This window comes from Cervus elaphus, chromosome 11 (genome assembly GCF_910594005.1).
Source record: "Cervus elaphus chromosome 11, mCerEla1.1, whole genome shotgun sequence".
Lineage (NCBI taxonomy): Eukaryota > Metazoa > Chordata > Mammalia > Artiodactyla > Cervidae > Cervus > Cervus elaphus.
Genome location: NC_057825.1, coordinates 99,580,685 through 99,597,747, shown reverse-complemented (window position 1 = coordinate 99,597,747; position 17,063 = coordinate 99,580,685). Strand labels below are relative to the sequence as shown.

Here is a 17,063-nt window from a genome sequence, read left to right as displayed (position 1 = left end):
GCACCCACCAGCTTCTCTGTAGGGGAATGGATTCTACAAGCCCCTGTCAGCTCAGATCAACACATTTCCAACTGCTGCTCAGAGGGAGAGACGCGTCTCGGTTGACGATGTCTCCCTTCTGCCACACACTTGGCAGTGCAGTTTCTGCCAGAGGAAGGATCGGTCTGCCTCGGGGTTCACTGCTGCGGAGTTAGGCTTGGTGTGTAGGACAAGGGGTCAGAGGTAGGCAGCAAAGGGCATGGTCCAGCTAGGCCTGCAAGCGAATGGCTGTCGAAGAATTCAGCTAGATGAGATGCAAGGAATCTCCTGTGAGTGTGCTCAGGCAAAGGGCACTGCTGCCTTGCCTCGGCTGGACCGCAAGCCCTGCCGCCCTTCAGGGGAAGGACAGAGAGATGGCAGGAGGGACCTCCTGCTTGGTGGAAGCGCAGGGAGGGGCCTGGCAGGCAGAGACCACCCTGATCTGAGGGAGGAGGACCGTCTGCAAGTAGGGAGGCCCCGGGGCGGGGGGAGAAGGTGAGCGGGTTATGGAGTCCACTGCGGTTAGATTTATAAAAACCCCTGGCAGGTTCGCAAACCGAGAACGCTGACACTGGGTCCGAGCCGGTGCCTGTGCCTGTGGCAAAGCCAGCGCCCAGGTTGGAAGTCATCCTGAGAATGTCAGAATGCCACGGGGCGAGCAGGGAGGGGCAGGGCCTCCTCACGGAGGCAGATGCCGCTCGGGCCCAGCTGGGCGTGAAGTCGCAGCTGCCAGTCCTGATGACCCAGGGAGGGGAGTCCCCACCCCAACGAGGAGAGGCCACGGTCAGAGTGCGCTAACCCCCGGCCGTGGTGGCAAGGACACGGGGCAATAGGAAAAGAAGGAAGGAAGACAGGGTACAGGGTGGGGGGATCAGCAAGAAGGGGGAGTCACACAGAACAAAGGCCCCAGCCTCGGTCAGCATGCTGGGCTCCTGGCAGAACTCTGATCTTCTGCTTGGACTGTGTGTTCCTGATAAGGCCCAAGTCAGGATCGCCCAGCCCCCATCTCTGGTCTAGTTTACGGGCAGCAGTCCCAGGGGGCAAAGTCTCTAAATGCCTCGGGAATCCCAAGTGATGGCAGAAGGATAAACACCGAGTGTCGTTATTTATAAGGTATCAGCTTCTGCGCCTTTGCCAGGCTACTAAGATGAAAGCTTAAGTGAAACGCTGAGGGAGAATAGCCAATAATGGTCCCAGTGCTCTTCTCTTTCCTTCCTTTGTTTAAAAATCAGTGAGCAGAGGGCTTCCCTAGTGGTCCAATGGCTAAAAATCCACCTGCCAATGCGGGGACACAGATTCAATCGCTGATCCAGAAGATGCCATGTGGCACAGAGCAACTAAGCCCGGGCACCGTAACTGCTGAGTCCGTGAGCCCGAGAGCCCCGTGCTGCCCAGCAGGAGAGGCCACTGCAGACAGAGCCGGAGCACAGCCCCTGGAGAAAGCCTGAGTGCGGCAGCAAAGACCCAGCACAGCCAAACGTAAATACATAATTTTGTAAAAAAGATTAAAAAAAAAAAGTCAATGAGAGCCACTCTGGTCCAAAGCCCAGGGATCCCAGCAGCTGCCTGGAGGGCCACTCCCACTTGCTCTGGACTTGGGGGGCAGGCGCAGGCAGCGGGGCGGCTGAATGCTGCCCCTGCTCCTGGATTTATTTCACCCGGTCTTCCCCTGCCTGCCAGGAAGACGAGGAGGAGGTCTTGGCAAAACAGGAGCTGGGGCCTGGGCCTCAGGGAGGTCTGATGCCTGAGCACCATTTACATCACTGAACTCGGACCCATCCCGCCCCCGCCTGCTGAAGCCATTGCCAAGGAAGGTCCCCACTGGCCTCTCCGGCATCCTGAGAACAAACCGCAAACGGCAGGTGCACCCAGAGGACAAAGGTGGTCCTGACACCCCCACACACACTGGGGGGAGGGTGGGGAACAAGGAGGACCCAGGGTGCTTCCGAGGGCGAGCTCCAACCCCGAGGCCCTGGTTCCTGTCTTAGAGCTGCCCTGGGGCATAGGCCCTGTCACGAGGCTTGGATTTCCCGCTGAACTGCTGTCAGGGGAGGAAAGAGCTCAGCCTCCCCCCTCCCCCGCACCGTACCAGCTTCTGTCACAGCAGCATGTGACTTTGGTCCCAGGGAAGCGACCTGAGGTCATACGTCCAGCAGGGTGACAAATGAAAGAGGATGGTCCAGGCCACCTCTGGTCCTATAGCTGCAGTTCAGGGAGGGGTTCAGTTCAGTTCAGTTCAGTCGCTCAGTCGTGTCCGACCCTTTGCAACCCCATGAACCGCAGCAGCACGCCAGGCCTCCCTGTCCATCACCAACTCCCGGAGTCCACCCAAACTCATTTCCATTGAGTCGGTGATGCCATCCAACCGTCTCATCCTCTGTCGTCCCCTTCTTCTCCTGCCCTCAATCTTTCCCAGCATCAGTGTCTTTTCCAATGAGTCAGCTCTTCACATCAGGTGGCCAAAGTACTGGAGTTTCAGTTTCAACATCTGTCCTCCCAATGAACACCCAGGACTGATCTCCTTTAGGATGGACTGGTTGGATCTCCTTGCAGTCCAAGGGACTCTCAAGAGGCTTCTCCAACATCACACTTCAAAAGCATCAATTCTTTGGCGCTTAGCTTTCTTACATTCCAACTCTCACATTCATACATGATCACTGGAAAAACCACAGCCTTGACTAGACGGACCTTTGTTGACAAAGTAATGTCTCTGCTTTTTAATACACTGTCTAGGTTGGTCATAACTTTCCTTCCAAGGAGTAAGTGTCTTTTAATTTCACGGCTGCAATCACCATCTGCAGTGATTTTGGAGCCCAAAAAATAAAGTCAGCCACTGTTTCCACTGTTTCCCCATCTATCCGCCATGAAGTGATAGGACCAGATGCCACAATCTTAGTTTTCTGAATGTTGAGCTTTAAGCCAACTTTTTCACTCTCCTCTTTCACATTCATCAAGAAGTTCTTTAGTTCTTCACTTTCTGCCAGAAGGGTGGTGTCATATATCAGAGGTTATTGATATTTCTCCCGGCAATCTTGATTTCAGCTTGTGCTTCCTCCAGCCCAGTGTTTCTCATGATGTACTCTGCATGTAAGTTAAATAAGCAGGGTGACAATATACAGCCTTGATGTACTCCTCTACTCAGGCAGGAGAGGCGCATGTAAACCTGTGTAGGTCCAACCCGGGAGGACCAGCCTGGGTCAGACACCGAGACTGCCCGCTCTTGCTCTGAGATGAACTGCTGGCTCAACCTGTGCCAACATTTCCCACTTTGTACAGTGGAAAGATGACTCTTCACCAGACAGCAAGCAGAGGTGAATCTACTTCAAGAAGTGATTTTTTACTTTTGTATACTTTTCGTTCGTTCAGCGTTGTGTCCAACTCGTTGCAACCCCATGGCCTCTAGCCCATTAGGCCCGTCTATCCATGGGATTTCCCAGGCAAGAACATTGGAGTGGGTAGCCATTTCCTTCTCCAGGGGAACTTCCAGGGATTGAACCTGCATCCCCTGCATTGGTAGGCAGATTCTTTACCACTGAGCCACCATGCAAGCCCAAGAAGTGATTTTTAAAAACTGTATTCATTCTCCCCCCAAACCACTAATGATTACAAAAAGTGTAAAAATACAGAGGAGTCTAATGAGGAGACTGAAAGTCACCTGAAATCTCACAAAGTGAGATTCACTTTCTGAAAGGTGAGAAACTGAACCGCATTGCTCTTTGAGAGATGCAGTAACCTTTTCCTCTCCCTCTGTCCTTGCATTTCTGGCTGCCCACAGCGCACTAATTATTGAACGGCTAGTAATTCCCACTCTCTGTCTCGACTTGAGGTCTTTGGCACAAACAGGAAATAAAGGATGACCCACAGGCTAAAGGGTGACCTTCAGGAAGTGGCCCTTCCCCAGCGCCTGGCAGGCGTCCCCTGACCTGGCCTCGGGCAGGGCATGGACATTCCTGGCCCCAGGCCCCATCTCCGCTCTGCTTCGTTAGCAAACTTGAGGGAGGAGGGTCTGGACTCTCCGCTCCAGGAGGCTGGCCGGCCACCTAGCCCCATTTGGCACAGCTGCTCTGATCCCAGGCCACCACACCACGGGCCATCTCCTCTGTCACACACTGTCTGCCTGCCATCCAGCCTGGGACAGAACACCTGCTGTTGGCCCCAAATCCCGAGGAGAAACAGCTCAGGAAGCCACCTGCCTCTCCCCTGCTATGTCCTCCCGGTCCAGTCGCTTCTCTGTCCCTGTGCCTCCACTACCTGTCGTCGTTCCCTTCATTTCTTCCCCTGCCCCCCTTTCATCATTTCTTTATGAGATACATTTGCTTTTTAAAAAATATTTATTCGTTTGGCTGCCCTAGGCTTTAGTTGTGGCATGCAGGATCTTTAGTTGCAACATGTGGGATCCAGCTCCCTGACCGGGGAACAAACCCAAGGCCCCCTGCATTGAGAGCTTGGAGTCTTAGCCACTGGACCACCAGGGAAGTCCCTAGATGTATTTTCAATTTGGCAATGGGAAATTTTACCAATGTCCATACCCTAAGACCCAGTCATCTCACATCACATCCAGAGATCTATTCCAGGACTGCTAACAAACGTTTTTGTGTAAGGACACTCTCCACCACACTGTTTACTATGGGGGGGAAGTTGGAAACCACCTGCATGTCGAGAAAAATGAAGAAAATGGATAAATATGTCAGGCATCAATGACATGTGAGGTATAATCTCAACATTACTTGGTCTAATTGCAACATTTGGGCCTTATATTTAGATTCTTATTTCAACAATGTATTTAAAAAAAGCCACTTAGAAGCAATCACAGAAATCTGAATGCTGATCGATATTTATGATATTAAGACGTGCCTATATTCTTTAAGTGTAATAATGTATTGAAGTTATGTCTAAAGATAGTATTTTAGAAACCCAGATTGAAGGACTTAAAGAATTAAATTCTATGTGTCTGGGACTTGCTTAAAAATGATCTTGAGGGGACAGTGTGAGTGGGTAGGCATACAGAAGAAGCAAGACCGGCTCCGAGTCAGTAACTGGTGCTGACTGGTAGGTACACATAGGTACCCTTTACTTCTATGTGTGTTTGAAACTTTCCATGATAAAAAGCTTTAAAGGAAACACATCAAAGCACCATTATTTTTCTGTTATAAAATAAGATGGGCTAGCTGGAAAAGAGAACAAGGTTCTTGTGTTCTAATCCTAATGTGTCCTCGACCTCCACGTGCCTTATGGGCTGGTGGGGAGCGGTCAGGTGGTCTCACCTTCATCTCCCAAGTGGCCGGGGCACAGCAGGGCGCCAGCCTGTAGTGGAGAGCTGATGGGCTCAATCCTGCAGGCTTTCTCGCTCTTATCCTTAGACATGTGAACTCACAATCGCAAGAGTTGCATGTTATTGCGGTATAGTTTTCAAAAATCCCCTAAAAAAATCAAACATAGTCAGGGGTTATGTGATAATGACTGTGAACAAGTCCCACCAAGAAGAGGACCAGTGCAGCTGTCCTGACGTTATGCTGAGTTGTACTTGTGGCCGGAGACAAACTTTCCAGGAGGAAGAGAGGAGGGGATGATGGGCTCTGGGAAACTGCTGGACAGCCAGGAAAGTGGCCCCAGTGCTGACAGAGACATAACCCCGAAGGCACGTGTGATGAGTCTGACCACGCGACGGGGCCATGGGGAGGAAAAAGCAGCACATGACAGATGTCAAATATCTGCTACAGGGTAAGACTCTGTAAAGGATATACATCCAAGTTAGTGGCGACAACACCACACGCAGACACGTGTGTCCTGCGTGTTTCCCTAAAGGCTGACATACCCACACCGGCAAAACATAGCTTCCGACAGCCTCCTCTGGGGTGGTCCTCGCCACTGGGTTCCTCGAGGGAGGGGCCTGGTCAAGCCGCACGGATGTTTACCTGAGGAACAGCTTTTCCAGGGGGCTCCGTGGCTTCAACTGTGAACTGTCCAGGAGGCAGGGCACGGGGTGGCGCCTGGGGAGAAACACGGTCTCGCCCGGATGCACTGCTGGGATGACCTGCAGGGGCACGGAGAACCTCTCCACCAGCTTCCTGGCAAATCAAGGGGCAGGGGAGAGCCGGGCATCAGCAGGCGCACCTTGTCTGCAGTCTGGAGGGAGGCCAGGGAAGGCCAGATGGCTGCCCCCGCCCCGCAGCCCCCGCCCGGTGGGAACCAGACCGGGGACACAGCGCCACCTGCTGACGGAGGGAGAGCCCGCCACGTGCAGACAAAGGGGCTCTCTCCTCCCCAACCCACTGCTGGACCCCAACCCCTCTCTCAGGGCCTCGGTGCAGGAGCCGAAAGTCCTGGCCCCAAATCCTGCCCCACTCGTGGGCTCTGCGCCAAGGCCCACTGCGTGCCACGCCTGCAGGTGCCAGGTGCTCAAGCACAGGGCGTGGGCTGCCCATGCTCGGCCAGGACAGTGTAACGCGATCACAGCGAGGCCCTCCAGCGAGTGGACCAGCCCCAGAGCGGCCACACAGCACTGGCAGAGGCGTGGGAGAGAAGCCCCGGTGCGGGCAGCAGGTCGGGGAGGGCCCCAGCACCACCATGAGGGGGCCAGGGCTCTTTCTCTGAGCAGCATCCTCAAGGCCTCCTGAGCAGGAGGATGCCCCAGCGAGTCTGCGAAATGCCGAGGGCCAGGCCTGCCCTGCTCGGAGAGTCATTTAGTGAACCAGAGCGAGGTCCCACGGATAGGGAAGGAACAGGCAGAAGAAGGGGGGACACGTTTCAGCTCTACGGGGATGTGTCTAAGGGAGGAGGTGCAGAGTGTTCCTCAGAACGAGGCCAGTCGCAGCGCGGTGCAGGATGGAAGGGTCTCCCTTATACAGAACGCGGTGGGTGAACACAGCAAGCCACAGAATAGCAAGAGTGGGTGTGTGTGTGTGATGCAGGTAAACAGACACGCACACATGTTCTTAGACACACACAACAGCCTGCACACATCTGACACAGCCAACCATGGTCCAGGGTCATCCCGAGGACCAACAGGATGGGGGAGGGGAAGGAAGGGGAGACGTTTCCTGTTTACTTCAAACAACAGTGTTTGGCTTGATTCTGCACTAACATAACATACACTCCACAGTAATAATAACAAAATAAAGCAAGCCACAGGCATGCACCCCTTCTTCTCATCAGAGGAAGGCCAGTACCCAGATTGCCATCTGGGCCCTGAGACAGTAAACACGGAGGGGACACGGCCAGGGGGTCCTGTGAGTCTCTGGGACCCAGCAGCCAGCGCCGGAGGTGGACAAGCTGAGCTGGGGGCCCACCAGCTGCTAGAGGAAACCTGTCACTCTCTGGCCAAGTGACCCAAGGTAAGGAAGGTCATCCTAAGGATGAAACGGCACAACAGATGGGAATGACATCGGAAAACCGGGTGGATTCTGATCTCACAGACTTCGGAAACAGCCTCAGCAAACCACCATAACAAATGTTCTGTTAATTTATTAGCCGTTTGAGTTTTTGAGTCTCTACGGCTTCCTATGTCCGCAAAGAGTTGGACACGACCGAGTGACAGAACAACAACGGCTTCCTAGGCTGCTTTTATAATTTTAGAAAAAGTACAGATTATTAAAAGTCTGTAAGAACCAGATTCATCTGTAAAAAGCTCTTGGCCCATGACCCCAAACCATCGCTCAAAGGGAGTTCTGTGATATTAAATACAATGTATGTGCATTATTAAGAGCTCTGAGATGACTCTAATTGAGGACTTCCTGTGCAGCCCAGAAGTGAGGATAAAGGATGATGCTGTGGTATAAATATCCTCCCCTCCCTGACACTGGCACACACATAAAGGGCTTTTAACTTTAAGGACTAGAGAATGCAGGATGTTGTCTGTTCAAGACACAGGCTACCCTTGGAACAGGAGCAGCTGATCGGCTCGGGATGACTGCGGGCCTTTCTCTGCCGGGCAAGGGTGGGGGGTTACGTGACTCCTGGTCACAGGCGACCTGTCCGCCAGATGGAGGCCAGCCCCCCGGCCTGGGCCTCACCCCTTCTGGACCTGCACTCCCGCATGGCCCCTCCCACCCAGCCCTGGCCCCACTCAGGGATGGAAGAGGCTGCCGGGCTTTGTACATCAGTGAGTAATTTTCTTTGAAGCAGAGAACCGAACTGACCCATCAAGATGATTGCACATCAAAACCACCACCTCAAAGTGGCTGTTGTCAGCAGAGGCTGTCTCAGAGTACTACTTGAAAAGGTCACGTGCCCAGAGGACTATCAGCAATTCCGAAGCCTGGAGCACCAGCTGCCCAGGTTAACTCCCTTTCTGTGGGGAATCTTAAAAGCATCCAGGCCACAACTTCCAAAATCCTGGATGCACTCGGGAGGAAGGGAAAGAGCTAGAGAGACTATCCAGGCTACAGAGATGTCTTAAACCATCTACTTCCAAGGCTCTCCGTCCAGTGAGTGGGGACCCTGGGAAGCGAATCCCCAGCCCTGACACAGAGAGAAAACTGCTTCATTACTCATGATGCCAGCAAAGCCTCTGGCCCAAACCTGCTGATTCCATGTGCCAGAGTCACCGTGTGCCCATCAGGCACCCTTTCCCTGCCTCTGGGCAGCGTGTGGAGACAGGGACCAGCTACAAGGCAGCTGCAGCTTCGTTCCTTAGTCTGACTCTCTGTGACTCCGTGGACTGCAGCCCGCCAGGCCCCTCTGTTCATGGATTCTCTAGGCAAGAATCCTGGCATGGGTTGCCATTTCCTCCTCCAGGGGATCTTCCCAACCCAGGGGTCGAGCCCGCCTCTCCTGCATTGGAGGTGGATTCTGGACCACTGAGCCACCAGTTAGGAGGCAGAGGTCCCTAATCCGGGCCAAGGGTCAGCAGCAGTGGCCTCCTCCTGCCCATTTCAATAAATGAGGCTTTCGCTGCCACACAAGCAAGCTCGCCGTTGCTACCAAGCAGCACAGCCAAGCAGGCTGCAAAGGCCCTCGGAGCCGGAAGGAACTCTTTACAGCTCACATGCTTTACAGACAACCTGCTGAGCCCCGATCTGAGGGGGACCATACGGGGTCATGAGAGGGGGCCCCGGGGAGTCTGTGTGTGTGGGTGGACACAGGATGCTGACTCAGTGTGGGCATTCCAACCAGACCGCCCAGCTCAGGCCTGAATGACGTCACCCGGACACACAGAGAAAGCGAAGCCTGGACAGGCAGACAGTCCAGGGCATGTGGACCAGCCTGCCCCTGGGTCACGTGGGGGCATGCGGTTCCTGAGGGAGGGAGGGGAAGGAGGGCGGGAAGGAAGAAGGGAAAGGAAGGAAGGCAGGCAGGCAGGCAGACAGGAGGATCTGTCCTGGCTCCACTTTCCCCCTCAGCTGTCGCCCAGTCTCCGTCTCCTCTGAACCTACTCCAGGCAGGCTCCCTGGTCATCCACTGGGGCGGCTCCTGTCAAGGTCACCATGACCTTCAGGCTGCGCCCTCGGCCGTTCTCTCGACACCGCCTTCCCTGGTGATCTCATCTGGTTTTGCGGTTTTAAATGTCACCTACACATGGTGATTCCCAAGCTGGCCTCTCCAGACAAGGAGGTCCTTGTCTTGGTCTCGCCCCAGGGGTCCCACAAGTGAACACTTGTTCCCGTGCCTGCCACCACCCCCGGCCTGCGTCACTCAGCCCTCCCCAATTAGAGTCAACCCCGACAATCCATCTGCTCAGGCCTCAATTCAGGGGGTCCACTCTGATTCCTCTCTTTGTCCCACGGCCTCCATCCAGCTCGTCGCAAACCCTGTCAGTTCTAGCCTGAAAGTCTACCCAGAACATGCCCCCTCCTCCTCACCCGTCCTCACTCTCTTGGATTACTACCATGGCCCCCTGTACCCCACCAGTCTACCCTGGACGCAGCAGCAGCAGACCCAGCTCAGATGAGTGGCAACCAGTTTCACGCAGCCCCCCAACCTCCACTCCCGACCTCCGCCCCCTCCTCACTGCTCCCATGGCAAGGCCCTCCCAGGGCCACCCCTCACCATCTCCAGGACTCTGCTGAAAACTTATCTGCTCTCGGAGTCCCTGACCCATCGTCCAGCTCTCACAGCACCCCCGACACCGCTGACGCCCACTGTCTCCTTTCCCAGCAGCACTGGTCCCCAGCTTCCTGCACTCACCAGCGCACTGCTGGTTTCCGGCCCTGACCCGGAGCAGCACTCGGGCTAAGACCTCGGTCTGGCTCTGTTCCTGTCGTACCCCAGAGTGTCTGCAGCTTGTTGTTCAGTCGCTAAGTCGTGTCTGACTCTTTGTGACCCCATGGACTGCAGCATGCCAGGCTTCCCTGTCCTTCACTATCTCCACAGAGCCTGATGCAAAGTTGGCACATAATAGATGCTTGTTGGATAGACGAACAAACGGAAAGACGGATAGACAAACGGATGAATGGAAGACCGGGGGCCCTGAAGATGGATTCAACTGTGGTCCTCAGGCATCTCCATGGTATAGAGGAATCCCGCCCTGGTTCCAGCCAATAGGCCAGGAGATTCCAGCCCAGATGATACCTCTGAGAGAAGCCACTTCCCTTCCCCACACAGGGGAGGACAAAGGTGTCACATGACTGTACTCTCTCATTCAAAAGCAGTGTTCTTTTAGACTGTGGCTTGAGATCTGGTCCGAGTTTGGGCAGACAGTCAGGGAAGAACAGGCCATGTTTTATACCTGTGTGTCCTCAAAGGCCCACACTAGACCCTGACACACAATGAGTGAATAAATATTTCTGGAATTAATGAACAGATGTGGGGTTACGAGGAGGAGGCAGCTTGAGAACCCATCAACAGCACACTGTTGTTGGGTGAAATGGTCCAGGGACTTCCCTGGCGGTCCAGTGACTAAAGCTCCGTGCTCCCAGTGAAGGGGGGCCCAGGTTCAATCCCTGGTCAGGGAACTCGATCCCACGTGTCACAACTAAAGATCCCACGTGCCTGTGTGTGTGCTCAGCTGCGCTCAGTCGTGTCCAACTCTTTCGTGACCTCCTCCGTCCATAGAATTTCCCAGGCAAGCAGACTAGAGTGGGTCGCACGACACAACAAAAATCAAAGATCCCGCAGGTCGCAAGTAAAAGACTCAGCACAGCCAAATAGATAAATATTAAAAAAGAAAGAAGCTGTCCAAAACAAAGGACAGGTCAGCACTGAAACCCTCAGTCTGGAGAGGCAGGTGTGTGAACTGGGCCCTGAGTGGGCAGAGCCTCCCTCCTGAGGCTGCCCGCTCCCCCCACCTTTCCCCACCCCCTACCTGTGCTCAGGTGTGAGCAGCACTTCGTCTTCATTAAGACCCCAGGCTCTGAGATCAGCACAGTCCAGAAGTAGCTTCTCTTGCTCCTGCTCCCTGCAAGGAGGTGAGAGGTGTCAACCAGGGTCGGCCCAGGGCCTGTTCATCCCGCTCCGTCACAGGGCCCCAAGGGCCTCCCGGTGCACGGCCAGGCCTGGGCAAGGGACCAGGGAGCCCAGGGCCCTGTCCCTGCACAGAAGCTCTCAAACTCAGATTCCAGCAACGGGGGTGGGGGTAGGGGAGAGGGCCTGAAGGACGGCAACTTACACCACACAACTTCAGTGTGAAGAGCTGCCTCATTGGAAAAGACCCTGATGCTGGCAAAGATTGAGGGCAGGAGGAGAAGGGGGCAGCAGAGGACGAGATGGTTGGATGGCATCACTACTCAATGGACATGAGTTTGAGTAAACTCTAGGAGTTGGTGATGGACAGGGAAGCCTGGCGTGCAGCGGTCCATTGGGTCACACAGAGTCGGACACGACTGAGCAACTGAACACCACCACACTGGGGCCTGGGCCTTGCCCTTCTGCTCCTCCTGGGCCCAGCTTCCCTGACCAGGAGCAGCCCCTGTGCCCACAGCTCCCCTGGGCCTGCCTCTCCAGCCCCCCAGGGCCTGCTCCTTCCCTCCTACATGTGCTTGCCCCTCAGTCTGTTTCTTCCCGTAGCCCTGAGTGCCTCACCTCCCCTTTCAACCAACCCCACTGCAGGCCCTGTGAGCCGACCATTATTTTGCAGAAATCAGCTCCCTCACCTTCTGCCCTGACCACACACAAACCCCGAGGGACATCAGTCCCAGCTTCGACCTTCTGCGTTCTCATTCCCTCCGGCTGCTGAGGGAGCCCTGGGCGCCCTACCCCTCCAGCCATCGCCCTGCCCGCTGTGGGCTCACCCTGGCTTTGCCCACAGGTCCTCGGTTCTCAAAGGTTTTGTCTCCTGCCCAGCTGCCGTCTTGGACTGGGCTAGCTGGATGATTTCTAGCCGAAGGTGGACAGCCCTTGGACCTCAGGTGCCCAATTCTGAATTCCTGGTCCCAGCACAGGCCCCAGCCACCCAGGGCGACAGGTCCCACGGGAGCCAGCTTACCACCACTCTCTTCCTCCCTCTCACACTTCCTGTCCATTCTCCACAGTGCCGCCTGGGCAGTCTCTCTTAAATACATGGGAAAATACATCCTGACCTTCTTGAAATCCATCCGTGACTTGACCTTGTCTTCACGAGGCCCCGGTTCACATCTTGGTTGCAGCTCCTGCTCTGGCCTGCCCCCACACTCTGACACAGTATTCCAGTCCCAGCATCGTCTGTCCTACATGCCTTTAAACCTGTGGTCGCTCTCATTGCCCTCCCAAATCTAATCCTGCACGGTCCAAGGACAAGGATCCCCCTGAGGATTCTGTCCTAACCGTCAGGCTGAGTTAGATGCCCCTTTTCTGGCCCCCTCTGTGTGTGTGCTCAGTCACTCAGCTGTGTCCCGACTCCTGGAGGTCCCCTCTGTCCATGGGATTCTCCAGGCAAGAATACTGGGGTGGGTTGCCATTTCCTATTCCAGGAGATCTTCCCAACCCAGGGATTGAACCTGCGTCTCTTGCGTCTCCTGCATTGACAGGTAGATTCTTTACCACCAGCGCCACCTGGGCTGTGAAATACTAGAATCACTGCGTTCAGTTTCCAGGGGAAAATAGGATAATGCATGCCACACATGTGTTTAACCCTCTCCAGTGGGGCAAGAACATGGGGCTGGGAAAAACAGAGGCCAGTGAGATGTTATTCCAATAAGAACCCGAGCATCCGACAACAGCACTGCCTGTTTCTACGTGTACCTTCCACAAAGGCAGTGTGCAGGCACTGAGCAAAAACAACGTGAGAGATGGGAAGAGGACACAGACAATAAGCCTGTGGACAATGCGCTCCCGTCAGACAAAGCGCAGGTCCAGGGTGAAGTCCACCTGTGCCCTGGCCACCCCAGTCCTCACGGACAATGGAGGAGTGGGATTCTAGTGTCTTCACTGCAGACAGGACTTCAGTGCAAGCCGACCACGTCACCTGCTTCCCAGGGGAGAAAGAGCACTTGTACTGGTTTCCACCACCCTCTGTGCCTTCCTAAGGGATTCTGGTTCTGATCCCATGTGACTTTCACTTTAAGAAATCAACTTCAGGCTTCCCTGGCGGCTCGGTGATAAAGAATCCACCTGCCAATGCCGGGCACATGGGTTCGATCCCTGGCCCAGGAAGACCCCACATGCTGCAGGACAACTAAGCCCATGTGCCACAACTACTGAGCCTGCGCTCTGGAGCCCGGGAGCCCAGCTCCTGAAGCCCGAGTGCCCTGGGGCCCGTGCTCTGCAACAAGAGAGGCCACCGCAGTGAGAGGCTGGCTCACCGAAACGCGAGAGGAGCCCCTGCTCACCTCAACTAGAGAAAGCCCGTGAGCAGCAGTGAAGACCCAGCACAGCCACAACTAAACAAACCTTTTTTAAAAGAAAGGAAAAAAGAAACCTACTTCTACGTGAGACAGGCTCACTGTAATGCCAGAGGGAGGGCGGCTGAACTAGACCAAATACTACAGGAAAACTGCTCAGGGGCTGGCCTGGGACAGGGCGAGCGGAAAGGCCAGCTCCATACACATGCCCCTGACCCCCGGCACTGTCAAAGCCAGTGTCGGGCTGCACATCTCGGCGTCAAGGCCATCTATTCCCCCCACTTCCCTCGAACCCTTGCATGGGAGCTGAATGAGCCCCAGACTGGCATGAATCGGGCAGAACAGTGCTCAGGTGAAGAGAGGACCAGCAGCGAGGTCTCTGTACGCAGTCCGGTCTGGCGCTCTCTGCCTCGGAGAAGCTGTCCTCTGACCCCCTACCATTCCAAGCACTGGTTATTCACCAGGGCACACGGGGCACTCACTTGCGAGGCACGCTGAGGCAGGGAGGGGAGTAGGCTGCTTTATCCTGGGAGGAATTTGCTCTGAGTCCGAGTACGAATGGTGTAATATTACCGCTAACCTCAAAGAAATGAAGACCCTCCCCGCTCACCTCTTCTCCCGCAGTAAGTAATCCAAGCTGTTGACATAGCACCCTGAGCTCCCAGAGGCGAGCTGGCGAAACCATACGGGAATGGGCGTCAAAGACAAAGACAGAGGGAGAAAAAAAGACTGATCAATGTTAAGCCCTCTATTTAGCTTACTTCTCTGAAAAGGCAGTACATTAGCTCGATTAAAACCGTCGGAAAGCATAAGGGCGCACAGCACGAGGACTTCGCCTCACCTGCACCCCTGGCCCCCGGGGCCCTCCCCACAGGTGACCTCAGGTGTCCGCTGCTGGAGACCCAGTTTACAAGGAGAAGCAATCAGGAATGCATCAGACACTCCTTCAACACAAATGCTATTCTGTACTGAGCTCTGATTTTCAATTAACAGTATGTCTTCAGGGTCATTCCATAGCAATACTAAAGAGATAATTTAAAAAAAAAGACACCACTTCCATGGTATTCTGAAGTATGATAATGACGTAATTTACTAGTTCCCTAGTGATAGGCATTTTGGTTATTGGCAATCTTGGGCTGTTACAAATAAATAGGTCCTATTCTTAGAATACATTTCCTGGATCTACTGGCACTCAAACATCCCCAAAGTCTTCCCAGCAACCACGTTTTTTTCTCAGTTTGAAGTTCATCACTGAAGTTTCCACTTTGGAATTCCCAAGTCGCTGGACCACAGTTAGCCTGAGGCTTTGTGCCTGACCTAGCCCAGATCCACGACCTCAACCTTGGCTGCGAAAGCCCTGAGGGGCCCCGCACCAAGCATTTCTGTTAGGAGTTCGGGGCAGAAATAAAAGGGGAGACAGCCCAGCCTCGGGGGCCCAAGCTCCCAGTCACGAGGGCCCAGGGGCTGGGGAGAGGTCAGAGGGTGTGGAGAACAAGCCGTGGTCAAGGGGAGGGGCCCGAAGGAGGGTAGTTGGGGTGTGGCTGAAGAGGAGTGGCCACGAGGGGATGGCCTGGCGATGACTCTGGAGAAGTGGCCAGAGGGGGTGGCAAGGAGGGGAGGCCCCTGGCTTACCGAGGTGTGGGCACCCATCCCAGGAGTTGCAGCCTCTGGGCTGGTCCCTGCCATGGTCCAGAATGGCTCCTCCAGTGAGGCCAGGCCTCCTAGTCGATCCAGGTCCTGGGGTTCCTGCTCTAACACCTCGGGGTGCTGGTGAGCCAGCCTCCTCAGGCCCCGAGGCCTTGGGGCTAGGTCCCCCGTGTTGGCCTTTGGGACCCTCAGGTTCAGGAACTCCACAGGCGGCGGGCTCCAGTCATTGGGGAACGTGTTCCCAGCGGCCTGCATCTTGGGCTTTTTTGACGACTTGGGGGCTGGAGCAGAGGTGGGACTGCAGAGGCGCCGGGTGGGGTGTGGAAGCCCCTGGTACAGGGGATGGTCAAAGCAGCTGCCCTTCAGGCTGGGCAGGAGGATGGGCCTGGTGGCGGTGGCCTGGACGTCTGTGGATGGGACAGAGAGCTGTGGTGTCCCCAGTGGCCCACCACCTTCCCAGCCCCCGGGCCACTCCACCGAGGAGTGGGCAGCAAGGAAGGGGAGACTATCAACTGGGTTCCCCACTCCCTCGTGGCCCCAAACCTCAGAAGGGCTCCACCTGCACAGGTGAGAGATACCTACCTTCTCTCCAAGGAAGGTCTAGCACCGCCTTCTCGGGTCCGGCCATCGGCAAGCCACTGGGAGTTTTATCCTGGAAGGAACCACCTGTCAGGTGAGGCTAGCCTTCAAAAGGGCTGAGCGCTTGAGAGGAAGGCCCTGGGCCCCCGCGTGCCCGGGAAGGAACTGCCTCCTCCAGCTCCATGCCAGGGACCCGGCACGTGCTCCACGAACATCAAGTTGCTCAGGTCAAGGAAGCTCCACCCGACCTCTCATTTCAAGGACACGATGCCAAGTGTACGGACATCAACATTTTTAAAACCTGTATGAAATGAAAACCAGCACAGCCCCGAGGAAAGGCCATTTTCTAAAACGATATACTGGGACTTTCCTGATGGCACCAGTGGTTAAGACTCTGTGTTTCCGATGCGGGGGGGGGGGCGGGCGTGGGCTTGATCCCCGGTCAGGGAACTAAGATCCCATACGCCATGCAAAATGGCCAAAAAAAACTCATGAAACGACATCCTGTGCATTTTGCTTGCTTGGTGTCACCCCTGTGAGGCTGTTTGTTAAGAGCGGGCTGGACAGGGCTGTCTGGTCCTGCCATCTCCCCAGCATCAGCACAGACCTGGCACATGGAAGGCCAGGTGCATTTCTGTTGGATGAATGAACGAATGATTTCAAGAGACCCCCGGGCTCCAATAAGCCTCCTCCTGTGTTAGCAGCTGCCTGTCCTCAGCTAAGGTGGACCTAGCCACATACACAGACATCTCTCATCACGGCAGGCCTGGACTCAGACAACCTGAAACACAGATGAAAGGCTAATGTCTGAATGACTAATGATCAAAGGAAATGACAGTTTACAAAAAAAGCTCACTCACTCACTCAGCAAGGGTTCAAACTCAACAATAATAAAAGAAACCCAAATCAATATGACTATGAAGTATCATTCAATAATAAGAAAACAATCAAAAACTTAAAAATTTGTAACAACAAATGCTGGCATGGCTATGAAGACATGCATGACTGTGAGCACTGTCTAACTGGAGTATTCTTTCTAGAGTAATCGAACAATACAAAAATCACTGCGAGATGTTCAAATCAGGCAGTCAGGAACCCTGGAAATCTGTCCCTCCACAAATGCAA

At 54.7% G+C, this 17,063-nt stretch overlaps 1 protein-coding gene across 3 annotated transcripts in view; it reads right to left on the bottom strand.

The window, feature by feature from the left end:
• The window catches only part of FAM178B (family with sequence similarity 178 member B), a 104,938-nt gene that overhangs the window by 79,310 nt on the left and 8,565 nt on the right, over nucleotides 1-17,063 (bottom strand). For all 3 annotated transcript variants that reach the window (XM_043918682.1, XM_043918680.1, XM_043918681.1), the window contains exons 2-6: nucleotides 15,942-16,011; nucleotides 15,345-15,766; nucleotides 14,323-14,384; nucleotides 11,261-11,353; nucleotides 5,934-6,086 (exon numbers count right to left, since the gene is read on the bottom strand). In XM_043918682.1, coding sequence (XP_043774617.1) covers nucleotides 5,934-6,086; nucleotides 11,261-11,353; nucleotides 14,323-14,384; nucleotides 15,345-15,766; nucleotides 15,942-15,987 — 776 coding nt within the window. In that variant the 5' untranslated portion in view covers nucleotides 15,988-16,011. The remainder of the gene's footprint in view (nucleotides 1-5,933; nucleotides 6,087-11,260; nucleotides 11,354-14,322; nucleotides 14,385-15,344; nucleotides 15,767-15,941; nucleotides 16,012-17,063) is intronic.